Source organism: Aethalodelphis obliquidens, unplaced genomic scaffold, assembly GCF_003676395.1.
Source record: "Aethalodelphis obliquidens isolate GAN/ISIS:26980383/991018 unplaced genomic scaffold, ASM367639v1 scaffold2, whole genome shotgun sequence".
NCBI lineage: Eukaryota > Metazoa > Chordata > Mammalia > Artiodactyla > Delphinidae > Aethalodelphis > Aethalodelphis obliquidens.
Genome location: NW_020837946.1, coordinates 43024201 through 43041882, shown reverse-complemented (window position 1 = coordinate 43041882; position 17682 = coordinate 43024201). Strand labels below are relative to the sequence as shown.

The following is a 17682-nucleotide window of genomic DNA, read 5'->3' as shown; positions in this document are numbered from 1 at the left end:
TGAATTGGGAGAGACAGCAGATAAATACAAATATAAAAGAAGACAAAACCAACTGAAGCCAAGATTTACATCCATTTAGGAAAAATATGATCCAAACGCTATCTGGAGATACGTCAAAGCTTGGTTTTTCTTCAATCATTGTTGAGCAAAACGGTAAAAATGGCCTAAGTACAAAAACCGGATACACTGAAACAAAGTCCTTGTTTACAATGACTCACATAAACGGGGAACAGTACTGTCTGGTTCTTAAGGCACTGTCAGAATATTATCTAAATGAATATAAGTGACAAAATTCACAACCTCAGTTAAAAAATAATTGATACAAAGCATCTCTGTGGCTTTAAAGAGAAGCAGACAATTAGGAAATTGTAATTGAGGTTTCTTTCTCTCATACTTTTATTCAAATTCTTACTAATAATCTCTCCATTCTACCATGGTATCCTCCAAATGACTGCTAGGGTTCCAGCAGCACCCTGCTTGCTCTACACAATGCACACTTCTGGATTATTTTCAGTGGACGTCCTGTCAACATTAAAAACGAGCAACAACAACAAAATCCGAGTGAAACTGCTTTAAAACATGTGAAAAATGCTGAACTTCCCCTGTGGAGTATACAAATGGAGCTGGAGTATTTGGAGGAACTTCAGTTATTGGGGCAGGGGAACCCCACACACATATCCGTCTATGTCCATCAGTGGGCTAGGTACGGTAAGTAGAGTGAATAGCACGTAACCAGCATGTATTAACTGGGGGCGATTTTGCCCCCCAGGGATCACTTGGCAATGTTTGGAGACAGTTTTGGTTGTCACCACTGGGGACCACCACTGGGGATAGCTCTACTGCCACCTGGTGGGCAGAAGTCAGGGATGCTGCTAAACATCTTACAATGCACAGGACAACCCCCAAAACAGTTATCGGCCCCAAAATGTCAATAGTACTGATGTTGAAAAACCCTGGCCTGGGTCACCAAGAAGCCAAGACTAGCAATTCAGAGTCTTAAACTGTTTGGTAAATATGAAGGAGTATCTGCCTTTGTTATCTAGTGTAGGTAGAAAAAATTACAGGCAATGGACACTGCTTTAAATGTTAACTCTTACCTCTGTTCTGCAAGGTTTTACATTTAAAGTCATATTCATCCTGTAAATCTTCCAGGGTCTTGATTTCATGCTCTATACACTACAAGTAAAGACAGAAACAAGTTTTCCACCATACTTAGGACAAAGACTTTAGGAGACAGATTACTGGTACTATAGGACCCAGAAAACCATGGATGCAATCCTGCTCCCTCAAAGATGGATTAGACTTGCAAAATTCTAATCACATGTATGAAATAACTTATATCTCCTTAGCTAGTATATAAGAACCTTTTTATGAAAGAAAATATACAGCTATTTCTGGACTGGGCCACTTGATGTCTACTTTAATGAAGTAGACCTGGAGACTGGCAACATGCCGTCTGAAGCACAAAGTCAAGGCCGCGCTGGTGTGACCCAGAGGCCCACAGGAGAGCCGGCCCCTCAGCAGAAAGGCCGTTTCCACAGATACGGGCCCAGGGCAAGGCTGGACTCTTCACCCTTTCCCCCAAACAGCACCCACAGTGGAAGGGAGTGAACACATACCACCAAAGGCACCACCTCCAGAAATGTCTGGGAAGTTTTATCTTAAAGTTATTGTGGATATTTTATTCTAATCAGAAATACATCAGAATTTCCTTGTTTGAGATGTTTTTGTTCCCCTTCCAAGTCTTAGAATAAAACAGGTGCTTGAGGAAGATCATGTTTATCCTAGGACCCTATGTAACCCCAGACACACCCCCATTTGAAAGGTGCAGACATAAAGGGCTATTTAGAGCAGCAACAACTAGTTTACTGGGTGATAGGGCAAAGTCAACAGTTACTGCACAATCTTGCAAGGAAGGAAAAGATAAGCTCAATGTTTGCAAGTTGTAACAGGGGCCAAAAATGTCTATCTGCTCATTGGTTTCACCAATTTGTTTACTTAGGGTTTCGAACTTGAGCGAAACTTTTCTTCTCAACTACTTAAAAGCCTGAAATCAGTCACAATGCTTACACTAGAGCAATTGACACCTTTTTTCCTCTACAAAAAGTTACAAAGAAGATGTATACATTTACTAAATACTCACCATAACTTTGTCCTTCACATTTCTGACTCTGCTGTCAAGCTCCTGCTGTTTGTCTAACATTACAGTGGTCTGAATATTCCCTGCCTGAGCCTGTAATGGAAGGTACACAGTTAACAGCCATTACTTCCTCTGTCCTATTTACCTGCTGGTTATGCTCCAAAGTCAAGTCTACCCCATGCCCCACCTAACTCCCGGACCTTCCAAAACCTCCTGCAGGCCTCCCACATGAGTGTGCACAAGAAAAGCTCAGTTCCCAAGGCCCCTGAAAATACTGGCGAACTGTTAACAAGCCTACAGAAAGACCAGGCTCAGTTCATGCCTAAAATAAATAGTATTTCTGGAATTTTCCATTAGTTCATACAGTTGCATGGGACCACACAGGAAGTTATTTTAGTTTCTCAAATTCCGTAGACAACATTATTCTTATTAGCCCTGTACTCATTTGTCTCAAAGCCATGCAATTCACAGTGTGGTCCCCAGACAAGCAGCATCTTACCACCCCGGAGCTTGTTGGAAATGCAGAATTTCAGGTCCTAATCTGATTACTGAATCAGAAACCCCATTTTGACAAGATTCCAGATAATGCAGAGTTATATCAAAATTGAACAGTACAGAGAAAGACAAATATCATATGATATCGCTTGTATGTAGAATCTAAAATAATGATGCAAATGAGCTTATTTACAAAACAGAAATAGACTCACAGACATAGAAAGCAAATTTATGGTTACCAAAGGGGAAAGGTCGGGGGAGGGGTAAATTAGGAGTATGGGATTAACATATATAACTATATTTAAAACAGATAACAAGCAAGTACCTAAATGTATAACACAGGGAATTATACTCAATACCTTGTAATAACCTATAATGGAGAAGAATCTAAAAAAGTATGTGTATGTGTGTGTGTGTGTGTGTGTGCATAACTGAATCACTTTGCTGTACACTTGAACACTTGAAACTAACACATTGTAAATCAACTATATTTAAATAAAAATTAATTTTTAAAAAACATTAAAAAATTGAACAGTACTGCCATTAAGGACTTCAATGAATATCTGCTCCTATAAAGCAATAATGAATACCATTCCAGATGCAGTGGGTAGAGTTAGTCTTCATCCTTGACAGCCAGAAAACAATTTGTTATTTTTATCGGGATCACATTAAAATTGTGAATTAACTGAGGGAAAGCCGATATATTTATGATGTCGTCTTTAATTCTTATGCTTCTAATGGCTTCCTCTTGTCAATTGCAATACCACTAATACAATGCTAAGCAGCAGTGGAAACAGTGGACATCCTTGCCGTAGTTCTGACTGATGTTTTGTCCGTGAAGTAAGATACTGTTTTAGAAGCAGGAGATGTATATTTTAATAGGTTAAGGAGGTATCCATCAGCTCCTAGTTTATTGAATTTTTAAAAATCAGGGATGAGTGTTCGATTTTGTCATCCTTTTCAGCATCTTTTCGATACCCCCAGACATCCAGGACCTTCCCTCAAATCCCAGGAAGGTCTTCTTTCTCTTGCTCGCAGCTGGGCAGTCCACTAACCTCGTTTCAGGGGTTCACCGATAAGTCAGGTGCCCTCTGAGAGGCTTAAAATGAACCTCTCCCCAGGAACTTCACATTTTTAAAAGGAGGTCAAAAGCTGACATGCCTTTGAGACCAAAGCACCCGCAGGAGATGGGGCTGATCTGGGAGAGCAGAAATCACCTCCTGTGCCTCCCAGTGCTGACTCCGGGCCAAATGAGGAGAGAAATGCTTAGGTAGCAAGGTGGACAGTTCACTCTTCTGCCCATCTCTGCTCTCGACTGTCCTCCCAAGTCTATCTGAGGTACAGGAGCAGCCCCTTGCATAATGCTGGTAAGATGAAAATCCCACAGGATAGTCAAAATTTCCTGCTGAAAGTTTCCCAGGTGCATGCCATACTGAAGAAGGCACACCCCTCTCAGAGGAGACAATGCAGCCAGCTTTTCCTCCTGACAGACACCTTTGCTCACTAGGCTGGGTCCAGGATGAACTAGCCAGTCTGAGTTTAGAACAAATAATATGTATCTTTAAGTGCTCAGTGCAGCAAGGTGCTTTCAGCATGACAGGGAGACAGGAACTAAATGCCCAGGGAAGCAGCAGATTCACAAGGACTGGGGCAAATGCTCAGAAAGTGCACGGAAAATGGCATTCAGTGCCACTACTTAAATTCTCTCTCCACCTCCCACCTCCCAATCTCACAGCACACTTTGTTAGCCATTCGTTAGAGAAATGCACATAGGACGCATTCCACTGAGTACTCTGGCCTTTTCCCTGTCATACTGGAATGGTCTCAGCCAGAGTAACTCATACCGTAGTGGTTTCACAACCGTCTGCCTGCTGGGTAGCTCCCACCACCCCATCAATGAAAGGCATGAATCAATGCCATGGCAACTTCAAAAAACTGCTGAACCCTAATCACCAGGACGGTCTGTATTAGGATTAGTAAAGTCATGATAAAAAAGCCTTGGTACTAGTATAACTCTGACTCATTCACTGTTTGGTTGTCTCAGATATCTAATAGGTATCTCGGTCCTATTGAAAACAAAGCTGCTGATTTTCCCATCAACCCATTCTTCTCCAAAACCTATTGTGCCCTGCAAAAGCCTTACTCCTGTCCCTTCCCTGTCTTCCCCAGCTCAGTAAACAGTATCTCTAAGAAACACAAGTCACAAATCAGACTCACCCTCTACTCTTGGCTCCTTCTCACTCTCACATCTGATCCTTCAGTATAAGACCTACTGGTACCACATCCAGAACATAACGGAATCTGTCTGCTTCTTCCCACCTCCACTGACTGCACCTCTACCTCAGGCACTTCCCCTCCGCTCCTTCAGTCTGCTGCAAGAGCCCACTGTCTTCTGCTTCCTTTCCTGCCCCAGCACCCCAGAGGTGTCCCTGACCCTGATCTAAAGAAACAACCTGACACTCCACTACTGTCCACACAGTATCCTGCTTTACTATCTTCATAGCAACAATCACTATCTGAAAAGATTTTGTTTTGTGTTGTCTCCCTCCCTCACTAGGATGACTTCCATTAGATTGGGGTCCTTTCAAAATCTCTACATCTGTTTTCCCCCACTTCTTGGGGCTAAAAAATCAGAGGGCTAGTCACCATTGCCCTGAAACAGGGCCTCAGTAGTACATGTTGGATGAATGAATGAGTTTTTATTTCTTTATTATCCTTTGTGTTCAATTAGGAAAAAAGTACCTGATTGAATCTCTGGGCATTTTCCAAGATCTTTCTTTCCTCCTTCAGACAGTTACAGATGATCATAGACATCTGTATTGGGTCTTCCTGAAAATTATCCTAGACAATGGGTTGTTAGAATAAAAATAAATTAAATTTCAGAATGTTTAAACCATTGTGTATTATACATTGAAATGAGTTTGTTCATATCCATTAAGAAACCTCACCCTAGTCAGCTCTGCCCACCACCAGTCCCTCCCATCAGGAAACTTACACAAGCCTCTTAGATGGCTCATCCACCAGAGGGTAGACAGCAGAAGCAAGAAGAACTACAATCCTGCAGCCTATGGAACAAAAACCACATTCACAGAAAGATAGACAAGATGAAAAGGCAGAGGGCTATGTACCAGATGAAGGAACAAGATAAAACCCCAGAAAAACAACTAAATGAAATGGAGATAGGCAACCTTCCAGAAAAAGAATTCAGAATAATGATAGTGAAGATGATCCAGGACCTCGGAAAAAGAATGGAGGCAAAGATTGAGAAGATGCAAGAAATATTTAACAAAGATCTAGAAGAATTAAAGAACAAACAAACAGAGAGGAACAATACAATAACTGAAATGAAAACTACACCAGAAGGAATCAATAGGAGAATAACTGAGGCAGAAGAACGCATAAGTGACCTGGAAGACAGAATGGTGGAATTCACTGCTGCGGAACAGAATAAAGAAAAAAGAATGAAAAGAAATGAAGACAGCCTGAGAGACCTCTGGGACAACATTAAATGCAACAACATTCGCATTATAGGGGTCCCAGAAGGAGAAGAGAGAGAGAAATGACCAGAGAAAACATTTGAACAGATTATAGCCAAAAACTTCCCTAACATGGGAAAGGAAATAGCCACCCAAGTCCAGGAAGCACAGAGTCCCATACAGGATAAACCCAAGGAGAAACATGCTGAGACACATAGTAATCAAGTTGGCAAAAATTAAAGACAAAGAAAAATTATTGAAAGCAGCAAGGGAAAAACAACAAATAACATACAAGGGAACTCCGATAAGGTTAACAGCTGATTTCTCAGCAGAAACTCTACAAGCCAGAAGGGAGTGGCATGATATACGTAAAGTGATGAAAGGGAAGAACCTACAACCAAGATTACTATACCCAGCAAGGATCTCATTCAGATTCAATGGAGAAATCAAAAGCTTTACAGAGAAACAAAAGCTAAGAGAATTCAGCACTACCAAACCAGCTCTACAACAAACGCTAAAGGAACTTCTCTAAGTGGGATACAACAGAAGAAAAGGACCTACCAAAACAAACCCAAAACAATTCATAAAATGGTCATAGGAACATACATATCAATAATTACCTTAAATGTGAATGGATTAAATGCTCCAACCAAAAGACACAGGCTCGCTGGATGGATACAAAAACAAGACTCATATATATGCTGTCTACAAGAGACCCACTTCAAACCTAGGGACACATACAGACTGAAAGTGAGGGGATGGAAAAAGATATTCCATGCAAATGGAAATCAAAAGAAAGCTGGAGTAGCTATACTCATATCAGATAAAATAGACTTTAAAATAAAGAATGTTACAAGAGACAAGGAAGGACACTACAAAATGATCAAAGGATCAATCCAAGAAGAAGATATAACAATTATAAATATATATGCACCCAACATAGGAGCACCTCAATACATAAGGCAACTGCTAACAGCTATAAAAGAGGAAATCAACAGTAACACAATAACGGTGGGAGATTTTAACACCTCACTTACACCAATGGACAGATCATCCAAAATGAAAATAAATAAGGAAACAGAAACTTTAAATAACACAACAGACCAGATAGATTTAATTGATATTTATAGGACATTCCATCCAAAAACCGCAGATTACAGTTTGTTCTCAAGTGTGCATGGAACATTCTCCAGGATAGATCACATCTTGGGTCACAAAGCAAGCCTCACTAAATTTAAGAAAACTGAAATCATATCAAGCATCTTTTCTGACCACAACGTTATGAGATTAGCAATGAATTACAGTGAAAAAACTGTAAAAAATACAAACACATGGAGGCTAAACAGTATGTTACTATATAACCAAGAGATCACTGAAGAAATCAAAGAGGAAATCAAAAAATACCTAGAGACAAATGACAATGAAAACATGACGATCCAAAACCTATGGGATGCAGCAAAAGCAGTTCTAAGAGGTAAGTTTATAGCTATACAAGCCTATCTCAAGAAACAACAAACATCTCAAATAAACAATCTAACCTTACACCTAAAGGAACTAGAGAAAGAAGAACAAACAAAACCCATAGTTAGCAGAAGGAAAGAAATCATTAAGATCAGAGCAGAAATAAATGAAATAAAACAAAGAAAACAATAGCAAAGATCAATAAAACTAAAAGCTGGTTCTTTGAGAAGGTAAACAAAACTGATAAACCATTAGCCAGACTCATCAAGAAAAAGAGGGAGAGGACTCAAATCAATAAAATTAGAAATGAAAAATGAGAAGTTACAACAGACACCTCAGAAATACAAACCATCCTAAGAGACTACTACAAGCTCTATGCCAGTAAAATGGATAACCTGCAAGAAATGCACAAATTCTTAGAAAGGTATAATCTTCCAAGACTGAACCAAGAAGAAATAGAAAATATGAACAGACCAATCACAAGTAATGAAGTTGAAACTGTGATTAAAGATCTTCCAACAAACAAAAGTCCAGGACCAGATGGCTTCACAGGTGAATTCCATCAAACATTTAGACAAGAGCTAACACCCATCCTTCTCAAACTCTTCCAAAAAACTGCAGAGGAAGGAACACTCCCAAACTCATTCTATGAGGCCACCATCACCCTGATACCAAAACCAGACAAAGATACTACAAAAAGAAAATTACAGACCAATATCACTGATGAATATAGATGCAAAAATCCTCAACAAAATACTAGCAAACAGAATCCAACAGCACAGTAAAAGGATCATACACCATGATCAAGTGGGATTTATCCCAGGGATGTAAGGATTTTTAAATATATGCAAATCAATCAATGTGATACACCATATTAACAAACTGAAGAATAAAAACCATATGATGATCTCAATAGATGCAGAAAAAGCTTTTGACAAAATTCAACACCGATTTATGATAAAAAACTCTCCAGGGCTTTCCTGGTGGCGCAGTGGTTGAGAGTCCACCTGCCGACGCAGGGGACACGGGTTCGTGCCCCGGTCCGGGAAGATCCCACATGCCACGGAGCGGCTGGGCCCGTGAGTCATGGCCGCTGAGCCTGCACATCCAGAGCCTGTGCTCCGCAACGGGAGAGGCCACGGCAGTGAGAGGCCCACGTACTGCAAAAAACAAAAAACAAAAAAAAACTCTCCAGAAAGTGGGCATAGAGGGAACCGACCTCAACATAATAAAGGCCATATATGACAAACACACAGCAAACATCATTCTCAATGGTGAAAAACTGAAAGCATTTCCTCTAAGATCAGGAACAAGACAAGGAGGTCCACTCTCACCGCTATTATTTAACATAGTTTTGGAAGCCCTAGCCACAGCAATCAGAGGAGAAAAAGAAATAAAAGGAATAGAAATTGGAAAAGAAGAAGTAACACTGTCATTGTTTGCAAATGACATGATACTATACATAAAGAATCGTAAAGATGCCACCAGAAAACTACTAGAGCTAATCAATTAATTTGGTAAAGTTGCAGGATACAAAATTAATGCACAGAAATCTCTTGCATTCCTATACACTAATGATGAAAAATCTGAAGGAAACACTCCCATTTACCATTGCAGCAAAAAGAATAAAATACCTAGGAATATACCTACCTAGGGAGACAAAAGACCTGTATGCAGAAAACTATAAGATACTGATGAAAGAAATTAAAGATGATACAAACAGATGGAGAGATATTCCATGTTCTTGGATTGGAAGAATATTGTGAAAATGACTCTACTACCCAAAGCAATCTACAGATACAATGCAATCCCTATCAAATTACCAAAGGCATTTTTTACAGAACTAGAACAAAAAATCTTAAAATTTGTATGGAGACACAAAAGACCCCGAATAGCTAAAGCAGTCTTGAGGGAAAAAAGCGGAGCTGGAGGAATCAGACTCCCTGACTTCAGACTATACTACAAAGCTACAGTAATGAAGATAATATGGTACTGGCACAAAAACAGAAATATAGATCAACAGAACAGGACACAAAGCCCAGAGATAAACCCACACACCTATGGTCAACTAATCTATGACAAAGGAGGCAAGGATATACAATGGAGAAAAGACAGTCTCTTCAATAAGTGGTGATGGGAAAACTGGACAGTTACATGTAAAAGAATGAAATTAGAACCCTCCCTAACACAATACACAAAAATAAACTCAAAATGGATTCGAGACCTAAATGTAAGACTGGACACTATAAAACTCTTAGAGGAAAACATAGGAAGAACACTCTTTGACATAAATCACAGCAAGATCTTTTTTGATTCACCTCCTAGAGTAATGGAAATAAAAACAAAAATAAACAAATGGGACCTAATGAAACTTAAAAGCTATTGCACAGCAAAGGAAACCATAAACAAGACGAAAAGACAACCCTCAGAATGGGAGAAAATATTTGCAAATGAATCAACGGACAAAGGATTAATCTCCAAAATATATAAACAGCTCACGCAGCTCAATATTAAAGAAATAAACAAGCCAATCCAGAAATGGGCAGAAGACCTAAATAGACATTTCTCCAAAGAAGACATACAGATGGCCAAGAAACACATGAAAAGCTGCTCAACATCACTAATTATTAGAGAAATGCAAATCAAAACTACAATGAGGTATCACCTCACACCAGTTAGAATGGGCATCATCAGAAAATCTACAAACAACAGAGGGTGTAGAGAAAAGGGAACCCTCTTGCACTGTTGGTGGGAATGTAAATTGATACAGTCACTATGGAGAACAGTATGGGGGTTCCTTAAAAAACTAAAAATAGAATTACCATATGATCCAGCAATCCCACTACTGGGCATATACCCAGAGAAAACCATATTACAAAAAGACACATGCACCCCAATGTTCATTGCAGCACTATTTACAATAGCCAGGTCATGGAAGCAACCTAAATGCCCATCGACAGACGAATGGATAAAGAAGATGTGGTACACATATACAATGGAACACTCAGCCAGAAAAAGAAACGAAATTGGGTCATTTGTAGAGACGTGGATGAATCTAGAGACTGTCATACAGAGTGAAGTAAGTCAGAAAGAGAAAAACAAATATCGTATATTAATGCATGCATGTGGAACCCAGAAAAATGGTACAGATGAACCGGTTTGCAGGGCAGAAGTTGAGACACAGATGTAGAGAACAAACGTATGGACACCAAGGGGGGAAAGCCGCGGGGGGGTGGGGATGGTGGTGTGATGAACTGGGTGATTGGGACAGACATGTATACACTGATGTGTATAAAACTGATGACTAATTAGAACCTGCTGTATAAAAAAATAAATAAAATTCAAAAATTCAAAAAAAAAAGAATGCAATCTCCCCTTTAACCAACATGTCCTAGTTTATGATATACTTTTATGCTCTGCAGTGAGTTGGTACATTTCCAAAGGCAGTGACTATACTTTAATTATCTTTAGTAGTGAAAGGAAATAGCTGCATATATGACAATGTGGAGTCTTTAAGTTTTATGTACTTACTGAGTTCAATAAAATAAATACCAGCTTTAAAGGAAAAAAAAGAAAAGGAAAGCTCATCCTGAACTTATTAAGTTCTACATAAGCTATTTTTTTTTTTTTTGCGGTACGCGGGCCTCTCACTGTTGTGGCCTCTCCTGTTGCGGAGCACAGGCTCCGGATGCGCAGGCTCAGCGGCCATGACTCACGGGCCTAGCCACTCCGCGGCATGTAGGATCTTCCCGGACCGGGACACGAACCCGTGTCCCCTGCATCGGCAAGCAGACTCTCCACCACTGCGCCACCAGGGAAGCCCTACATAAGCTATTTTTGATAAAATCAAAATATTCTTTTTAAGAACTATGACAAAAGCTGCTTTAACTGTCCAATTAAGCGCAGGTACCTAAATTATTTCTTGATTAGAAAAACAAGTGGGGCTTCCCTGGTGGCGCAGTGGTTGAGAGTCCGCCTGCCGATGCAGGGGACAGGGGTTCGTGCCCCGGTCTGGGAAGATCCCACATGCCGTGGAGTGGCTGGGCCCGTGAGCCATGGCCGCTGAGCCTGTGGGTCCGGAGACTGTGCTCCGCAACGGGAGAGGCCACAACAGTGAGAGGCCCGCGTACCGAAAAAAAAAAAACACAAGTATTTCCATATATAGTTCCTATAATACTTTAATTTTATTGTTCTTGGGCCCAATTATCTTGTTAGCATCCTGAGATAATGCAAATGATACAAAAATTATCCATGATATTCCTCAATTAATTTATCTGTTGGTCTCTGGTTTGAATTAGACCAAAGATATTCTTCTCAGTTTTTGTTTTCTTGTCAAGGCTAGTCTGCAAAATACCGGCAATCATGCCTCTTTATAACAGGTATTATCAAGCAAAATCTGTAGGAGAGCAAATTTCTGTAAAGTTAATCTGGCTTTCCACTCATTGGTATTATAAAATCATATACACATTCACAGAGGGGGAAAAAAGCTTCTAATTACCTAAGTTGAACAGTTTGGTTGTGAGGAATAAAACAAGAAAATGACAGCACTCACCTCCATTAAAACAGAAAAGTTCCATTAATACCGAAATAAAAATGGTAGCCAGGCTTAAGGGATGCTGGGAGTACATATGAAGAACTCCCAAAACTCTGCAGTGTACTCTCTCCTGCATGCAACTCTCTTTGACTTTTTCTTTCAAGGGAGGGCAACTTCAGCAGAAGCATGGCAAGGTGGAGTCAGCTCCAATTCACCACCTCACTACTGAGCCTTAGAGACGTCAAAACTTTCAACACTTTCTGGACTTACTCTTCATCTGTATACCAAGCACTTAGACTGGACTCACCACTAAAGCTCCTTTGAGCTTTAACATGTTACTATAGCTCACTGCTCTTAAAACACTTTTTCTTCAATTTAAATATCAACGGGGCTTCCCTGGTGGTGCAGTGGTTGAGAGTCCGCCTGCCGATGCAGGGGACACAGGTTCGTGCCCCGGTCCGGGAAGACCCCACATGCCACGGAGCGGCTGGGCCCATGGGCCATGGCCGCTGAGCCTGCGCGTCCGGAGCCTGTGCTCCGCAACGGGAGAGGCCACAACAGTGAGAGGCCCGCATACCGCAAAAAAAAAAAAAAAAAAACAACGGCTTTTAATAAGACAAGATCATAGCATTGAATTTCTCTCAGAATTACTTACATCTAAGTGATACCCTTCAGCCTGAATACTCCTTATGTGTTTACAAAATGAATTGATATTTTACTTCTGCTATAAAATATTAGCTACATAACGGTAGTTTATTTATAGTGTCTGTACTTCTCTAAATACCAGTGAGTGTGTGCTCAATAGTATTTGCTGAATGAAAAAAATTCTTATGGAAACATTTCAACTTAAACGCAAAAACCATGTCATACCTGAAGATTACGCTTGCTTTTCCTTATGTTATGCTGCAACAAAAAATTATTCTCCAAAGAAAAGCGACTGTATTGATCATCCAGCTGCGACAGGAGGTCGTGAAAACGGATGGTAGCAAATGAAACATCATTGGCGGCATGCTCCCTAGGAGATACAAAATTTACACATTTCGTTTAGATACTACTTTAAAACGACAAAATAAACACTGCTTTCCATGTTGAAATGACTAAAAATAATTTAAAGTGTTTTCGTGGGTTTTATTTCCTTCTTTTGAAACTGCCATTGCTATTAGCAGCAGTTTGTACAATATTTTTATTATATACAATTAGCATGAAAAATTCGGGCTTCCCTGGTGGCGCAGTGGTTGAGAGTCCGCCTGCCAATGCAGGGGATGCGGGTTCATGCCCCGGTCCGGGAGGATCCCACATGCCGCGGAGCAGCTGGGCCCGTGAGCCATGGCCACTGAGCCTGCGCGTCCGGAGCCTGTGCTCCGCAACGGGAGAGGCCACAACAGTGAGAGGCCCGCGTACCACAAAAAGAAAAAAAAATTCTAGCACTCCAAGACTGTGCACCAAACTGTTAATGGCGATTATCTCTGGAGGCAAAAAATCAACAGGGGCCTTCACTTTCTACATCAAATACTTTCAGAACATTTGAAATATTTGCAATGAGCAAACAATAAATTGTAAAATAGAACATATACCAGTTTTAAGAGATATTTCCTTAATTTTTTTTTACTTTCTTCATACTTCTAATCAGTGTTCTACCAAAACTTGGCTTTAATTATTACTTTTAACTTACTTTTTCTATAACCTGGATCCTAACTTGGAAATAATTGGTGTCAGCATTATCTAACTTGTGCAAAGCATTTAGGAGGATGTATAATTAAATCGACAAATACATAAAATTAATGACTAATGCATTTAGCTTTCTAGAGACACATGCCATTTTTCAAGGCAACACTCTTTTCTGAAACAGGTAATCCCAATGGCTACTGATGAGATTCATCTTCCAGTCAACGTAGTTCCAAGCCACTTAATCAACAAGTTATTTTAAAAGTGTAGAAAAACTCCTTCTTCTGTCAAGTGAGTTTTCCTTACCAGTCTTGCTTTTCTAGCCACTGTGCCAGATACTGTCTGATTTCCATGGGAAAACTGTCATCATAGAGCTGGTGAACCTGCTCCAGGAATTTGGAGTCAAGCTGCTGAAGCTCATACCACTGGGACATCCTATAGGGAAACAGAATACAGATCACAAACGGAAGCCCACAGCTCCAAAGAAAGCCTGTCTAGCGTTGTGCTTCTTCTAAATATCTTGCTTAATTAAAAACATAATTTGTCTTTGAAATATACTTTTAAAATGGTGCCTATGTTTCAAAGCCTGTTTTTTAATTGAGTTTTGGGTCAAAGTTTTTTTCTTCTCCAAAAAACACATCTTCAGGTCTTTGCTCAAATGCCAGCATCTCAAAGAAGCCTCTTCTGGCCACCTTATTTAAATTGACACCACCTCTCACCTTGGAAAACACTATCCCTCCTCCCTGATGTATTCTTCTCTATCGCACTTACCACCATCTGACCTACCACATATTTTTTTTATTTTGATTAGTGTCTGTTTCCCCCGCATGAAGGGAAGGATTTGGGAGTGCGGGGGGGGGGGGGGGGTTGTTCACCGCTGTATCTTCAGAACAGTGCTGGGCATACAGTAGGTGTTCATACGCCTTTAAAATGAATCTGCACTTTTATCAAATAAATCAATGGAAAACACTACTTAGATTTGCTTTAGGACAAATCATAAGAACTCTCCCTGAAATTGCTCTTATAAATTATAGAACATTTGTAATTTAACCCAAAGAATTTTAAATTGGTGTTTTATATTTTATGATTCACGTGATTAAAATGAATTATTTTTGATATATATCTTCTTTTTTTTTTTTGGCCACACTGCACGGCATGCAGGATCTTAGTTCCCCAACCTGGGATCAAAACCGTGAACCCTGCAGTGGAATCAAAGAGTCCTAGCTACTGGACCGCCAGGGAATTCCCAGGTTATATATCTTTTAAAAGAGATATATTTTCCTCTTTGCCTACTGCAAACAATAAGTCTGCACAAAAATTCTTAAACCTAAGTAATAATTTTTAAAGACTGAAACAACATTGTTAAATGTAATCTGAAAGGATAAAATAATACTATTTCTTTGGACAACAGCAAGTCAACTTTTACATAGCAGTTCTGAAGATTAAAAATTAAAATACCTGATTTAAGTCCGAACATCCATTAGGAAAATGAAAAGCCTCTCTTCACCATAGCGTAAATTAGGATTTACATCAGCGCACAGCTGACAACGTTCAGAGTAGATATATGTGAATCTTGTCCTACCAGCCCTGAGGAAGAGGTCTGGATATTCAAGCAGAGCGTGGAAAAGCGTATGCATGCTTGTTGGCAAGCATACCTGTGCAGGCATGAAGTCATGTCTACTCCACAAATCTCCTTCCAAAGGAAGGTAAGGATGTGGTGAGGCTACAAAGCTCGTCACCATCACAAATACCAGTACGAATGGACCCAAGTCCACACCTTTACTAGACTTGCTGTAGCAATTTGATTTTTCACTTTGAATTTATTTCACCTGAGTGGAAGACTAAATCTTTGGCGCTCTCCCTCCCTACTAGGTGTCTAATAAGGATATGCCTAAAGCAAATATGCTGGCCAGAGTGTCAACCAGCGGGGAATGCAACACCTCTTTTTAGGTGAGTGACCTCAAGTGACTCACTTCCCTCTCAACAGGGTGACTGTTTAAGACTGAACGACCTAATACAGATACAGCACCTGGCACAAAGCAGGCGATCAATAAATCCATGCCAACAAATCCAGAATCCATTCCCTCTTCTCACAAAACTTGTTACCAGCACAGGGAGTGGCAAGACCAACCCCCAGTCACCTGACTTCTTCCTCTCCAGTCCCAAGACCTCCAACCACCTTGCCTCCAACACTCTTTCCCAATCTGGCCTTCTGCTGCACATGGGTTTTGACCACATCATTCTCTAGTTCAAAATTGCTACAGTTTGCCCATTACCAGGCTGATTTCCACTCTGACCCTATTTTCATCCATTAACAAAGCAACCCAGTCACCAAATTACCTACTTTTTTTTTGCACTGCTCCAGCTGTCACTCACCCTTGAAAACAGCTTTTCCACATTCTGCCTCTCTAAATTCTACCAGCATTCAAAGGTAGGTACGAATAGACCTTCTTCCATAAGCTCTCTGAGACTCACCCAGAAACAATTAAGCTTTCATTAACGTGCGCCTCATTGCATTTTGTATCTCTATTAGAGCATCAGTCCCTGTCTTCCTTAAAAAGCTCTATGATGTCTCCCCTGCAGCATGTAAGCTTCAGAGTTGCTGGGACTGTCTTTTCTTTAAACATCGTCTGCACTGTGGACAGTGTCCTGCACATATTATGTACTCAATAGTAGTCTGTTGAATTGAAATCTAGTAGATTTCAGATTGAATTAGAAAGTAAAGGGCAAACCATATTATGGTCCAACAAGTTTGAGTCCTGCGTTAAACCGCAAACTGGATTGTGCTGGAGGCTCGTCTTATTTCTATCCCATTAAAAACAAACTATCCAGCTTATACAAACAACATTTAAAGCGTAATCACACACCTGTTTTTCTTCCCCCAAACTCTTTGGTACTAGTCAGAATTTGTTTTAAAGACTAATTATATTATTTAGGGGTCTGCAGGAACTAATTATCACTTTTACATTCCAGGAGCACATTAAGCTCTTTTATCCTTAAATACAGACATATAATTAAGTTCCAAAGTCACATATTCATTCGTTTCCGTGAACATTTTACTAACCTGTCACCTTGTGCCCCAGCGAAGGGCTGGGGATTCAACACAAGCAGCAGCTACACACAGCACGTCAGATGCCAAGACTGCTGGGTTTGCATGCACAGGGTGCGAGCGTATAACGGCTCTCTGGGGGTGGCACACGGCAAATGAAAACTTTCTGCGGAGAGAAGAAAACATGACTCTGGTGGAAGGGGCGGAAAAGAGAGAAAAATGAGGGTAAATGCAGTATTTTCGGCGGGGGAGGGGCGCAGGATTCTATTTCACAAGACATTTTTTTTTTTTACTACCAGAGCACAACTGGCTGGGGCAACCATGCCATCACCGAAAACACCACCTGGGATACGCGTTCTTTCCCGGATAACGGATATACCTGTCAGCACTTTAAAGCCCGGCCTCGCCGGGTATCCGGCAACTGGGGCCCGACGACTGCGGTCCAGGAACGTCCCACCCCGGCACCCGGAACCTCACGCCCACTCACTCTGCGCTCCGGATCCGGCAGAGGTAGGCGAGGGCGCGGCCGTGCTGCCTCTCCCGGGCGCGCCGGGTCTCCTCTGCTCTTTCTGGGGTCTGACCGGCGTCGACCCGGGTGCGACTATGTCTCTCCACAAACTCACCACAGCAAAGCGAAAGTACCACCGAGAGAAATGGTAGTGCCAGACGCCCCTCCTCCTTCCACTCCCGCCAATCACCGGGTTGCTGCCGCTCTCGGCCAATCGGACGCGGCTGTTCCGAGCTCGCGCCGCCTCCCCCCCAGGGCTACTGCTCTGCCAGGCCGCTGGGTCTTTCCTTAGAATTTGGGGAGGGCCTCCAACGGGAAGAGGTGAAGCTCAGCTCTGTGTTGCAAGTTGCGGGT

The 17682-nt window shown here is 41.0% G+C and overlaps 1 protein-coding gene across 4 annotated transcripts in view; it reads right to left on the bottom strand.

Annotated features, from left to right (window-relative positions):
- Nucleotides 1-17450, bottom strand: part of STAT1 (signal transducer and activator of transcription 1) — a 43345-nt gene extending 25895 nt beyond the window's left edge. For 2 of the 4 annotated variants that reach the window (XR_003436893.1, XM_027125521.1), the window contains exons 1-6: nucleotides 16836-16939; nucleotides 14078-14206; nucleotides 12977-13121; nucleotides 5378-5476; nucleotides 2144-2233; nucleotides 1098-1176 (exon numbers count right to left, since the gene is read on the bottom strand). Coding sequence is in view for 3 of the 4 variants with exons in the window: in XM_027125521.1 (XP_026981322.1) it covers nucleotides 1098-1176; nucleotides 2144-2233; nucleotides 5378-5476; nucleotides 12977-13121; nucleotides 14078-14205 (541 nt within the window). In the remaining variant the exon portion in view is untranslated. Of the gene's footprint in view, nucleotides 1-1097; nucleotides 1177-2143; nucleotides 2234-5377; nucleotides 5477-12976; nucleotides 13122-14077; nucleotides 14207-16835; nucleotides 16987-17199 lie in introns of those variants that run through there. The other 2 variants (XM_027125510.1, XM_027125517.1) reach the window with 2 other exon arrangements.
- Between the last annotated feature and the right edge of the window lie 232 nt (nucleotides 17451-17682).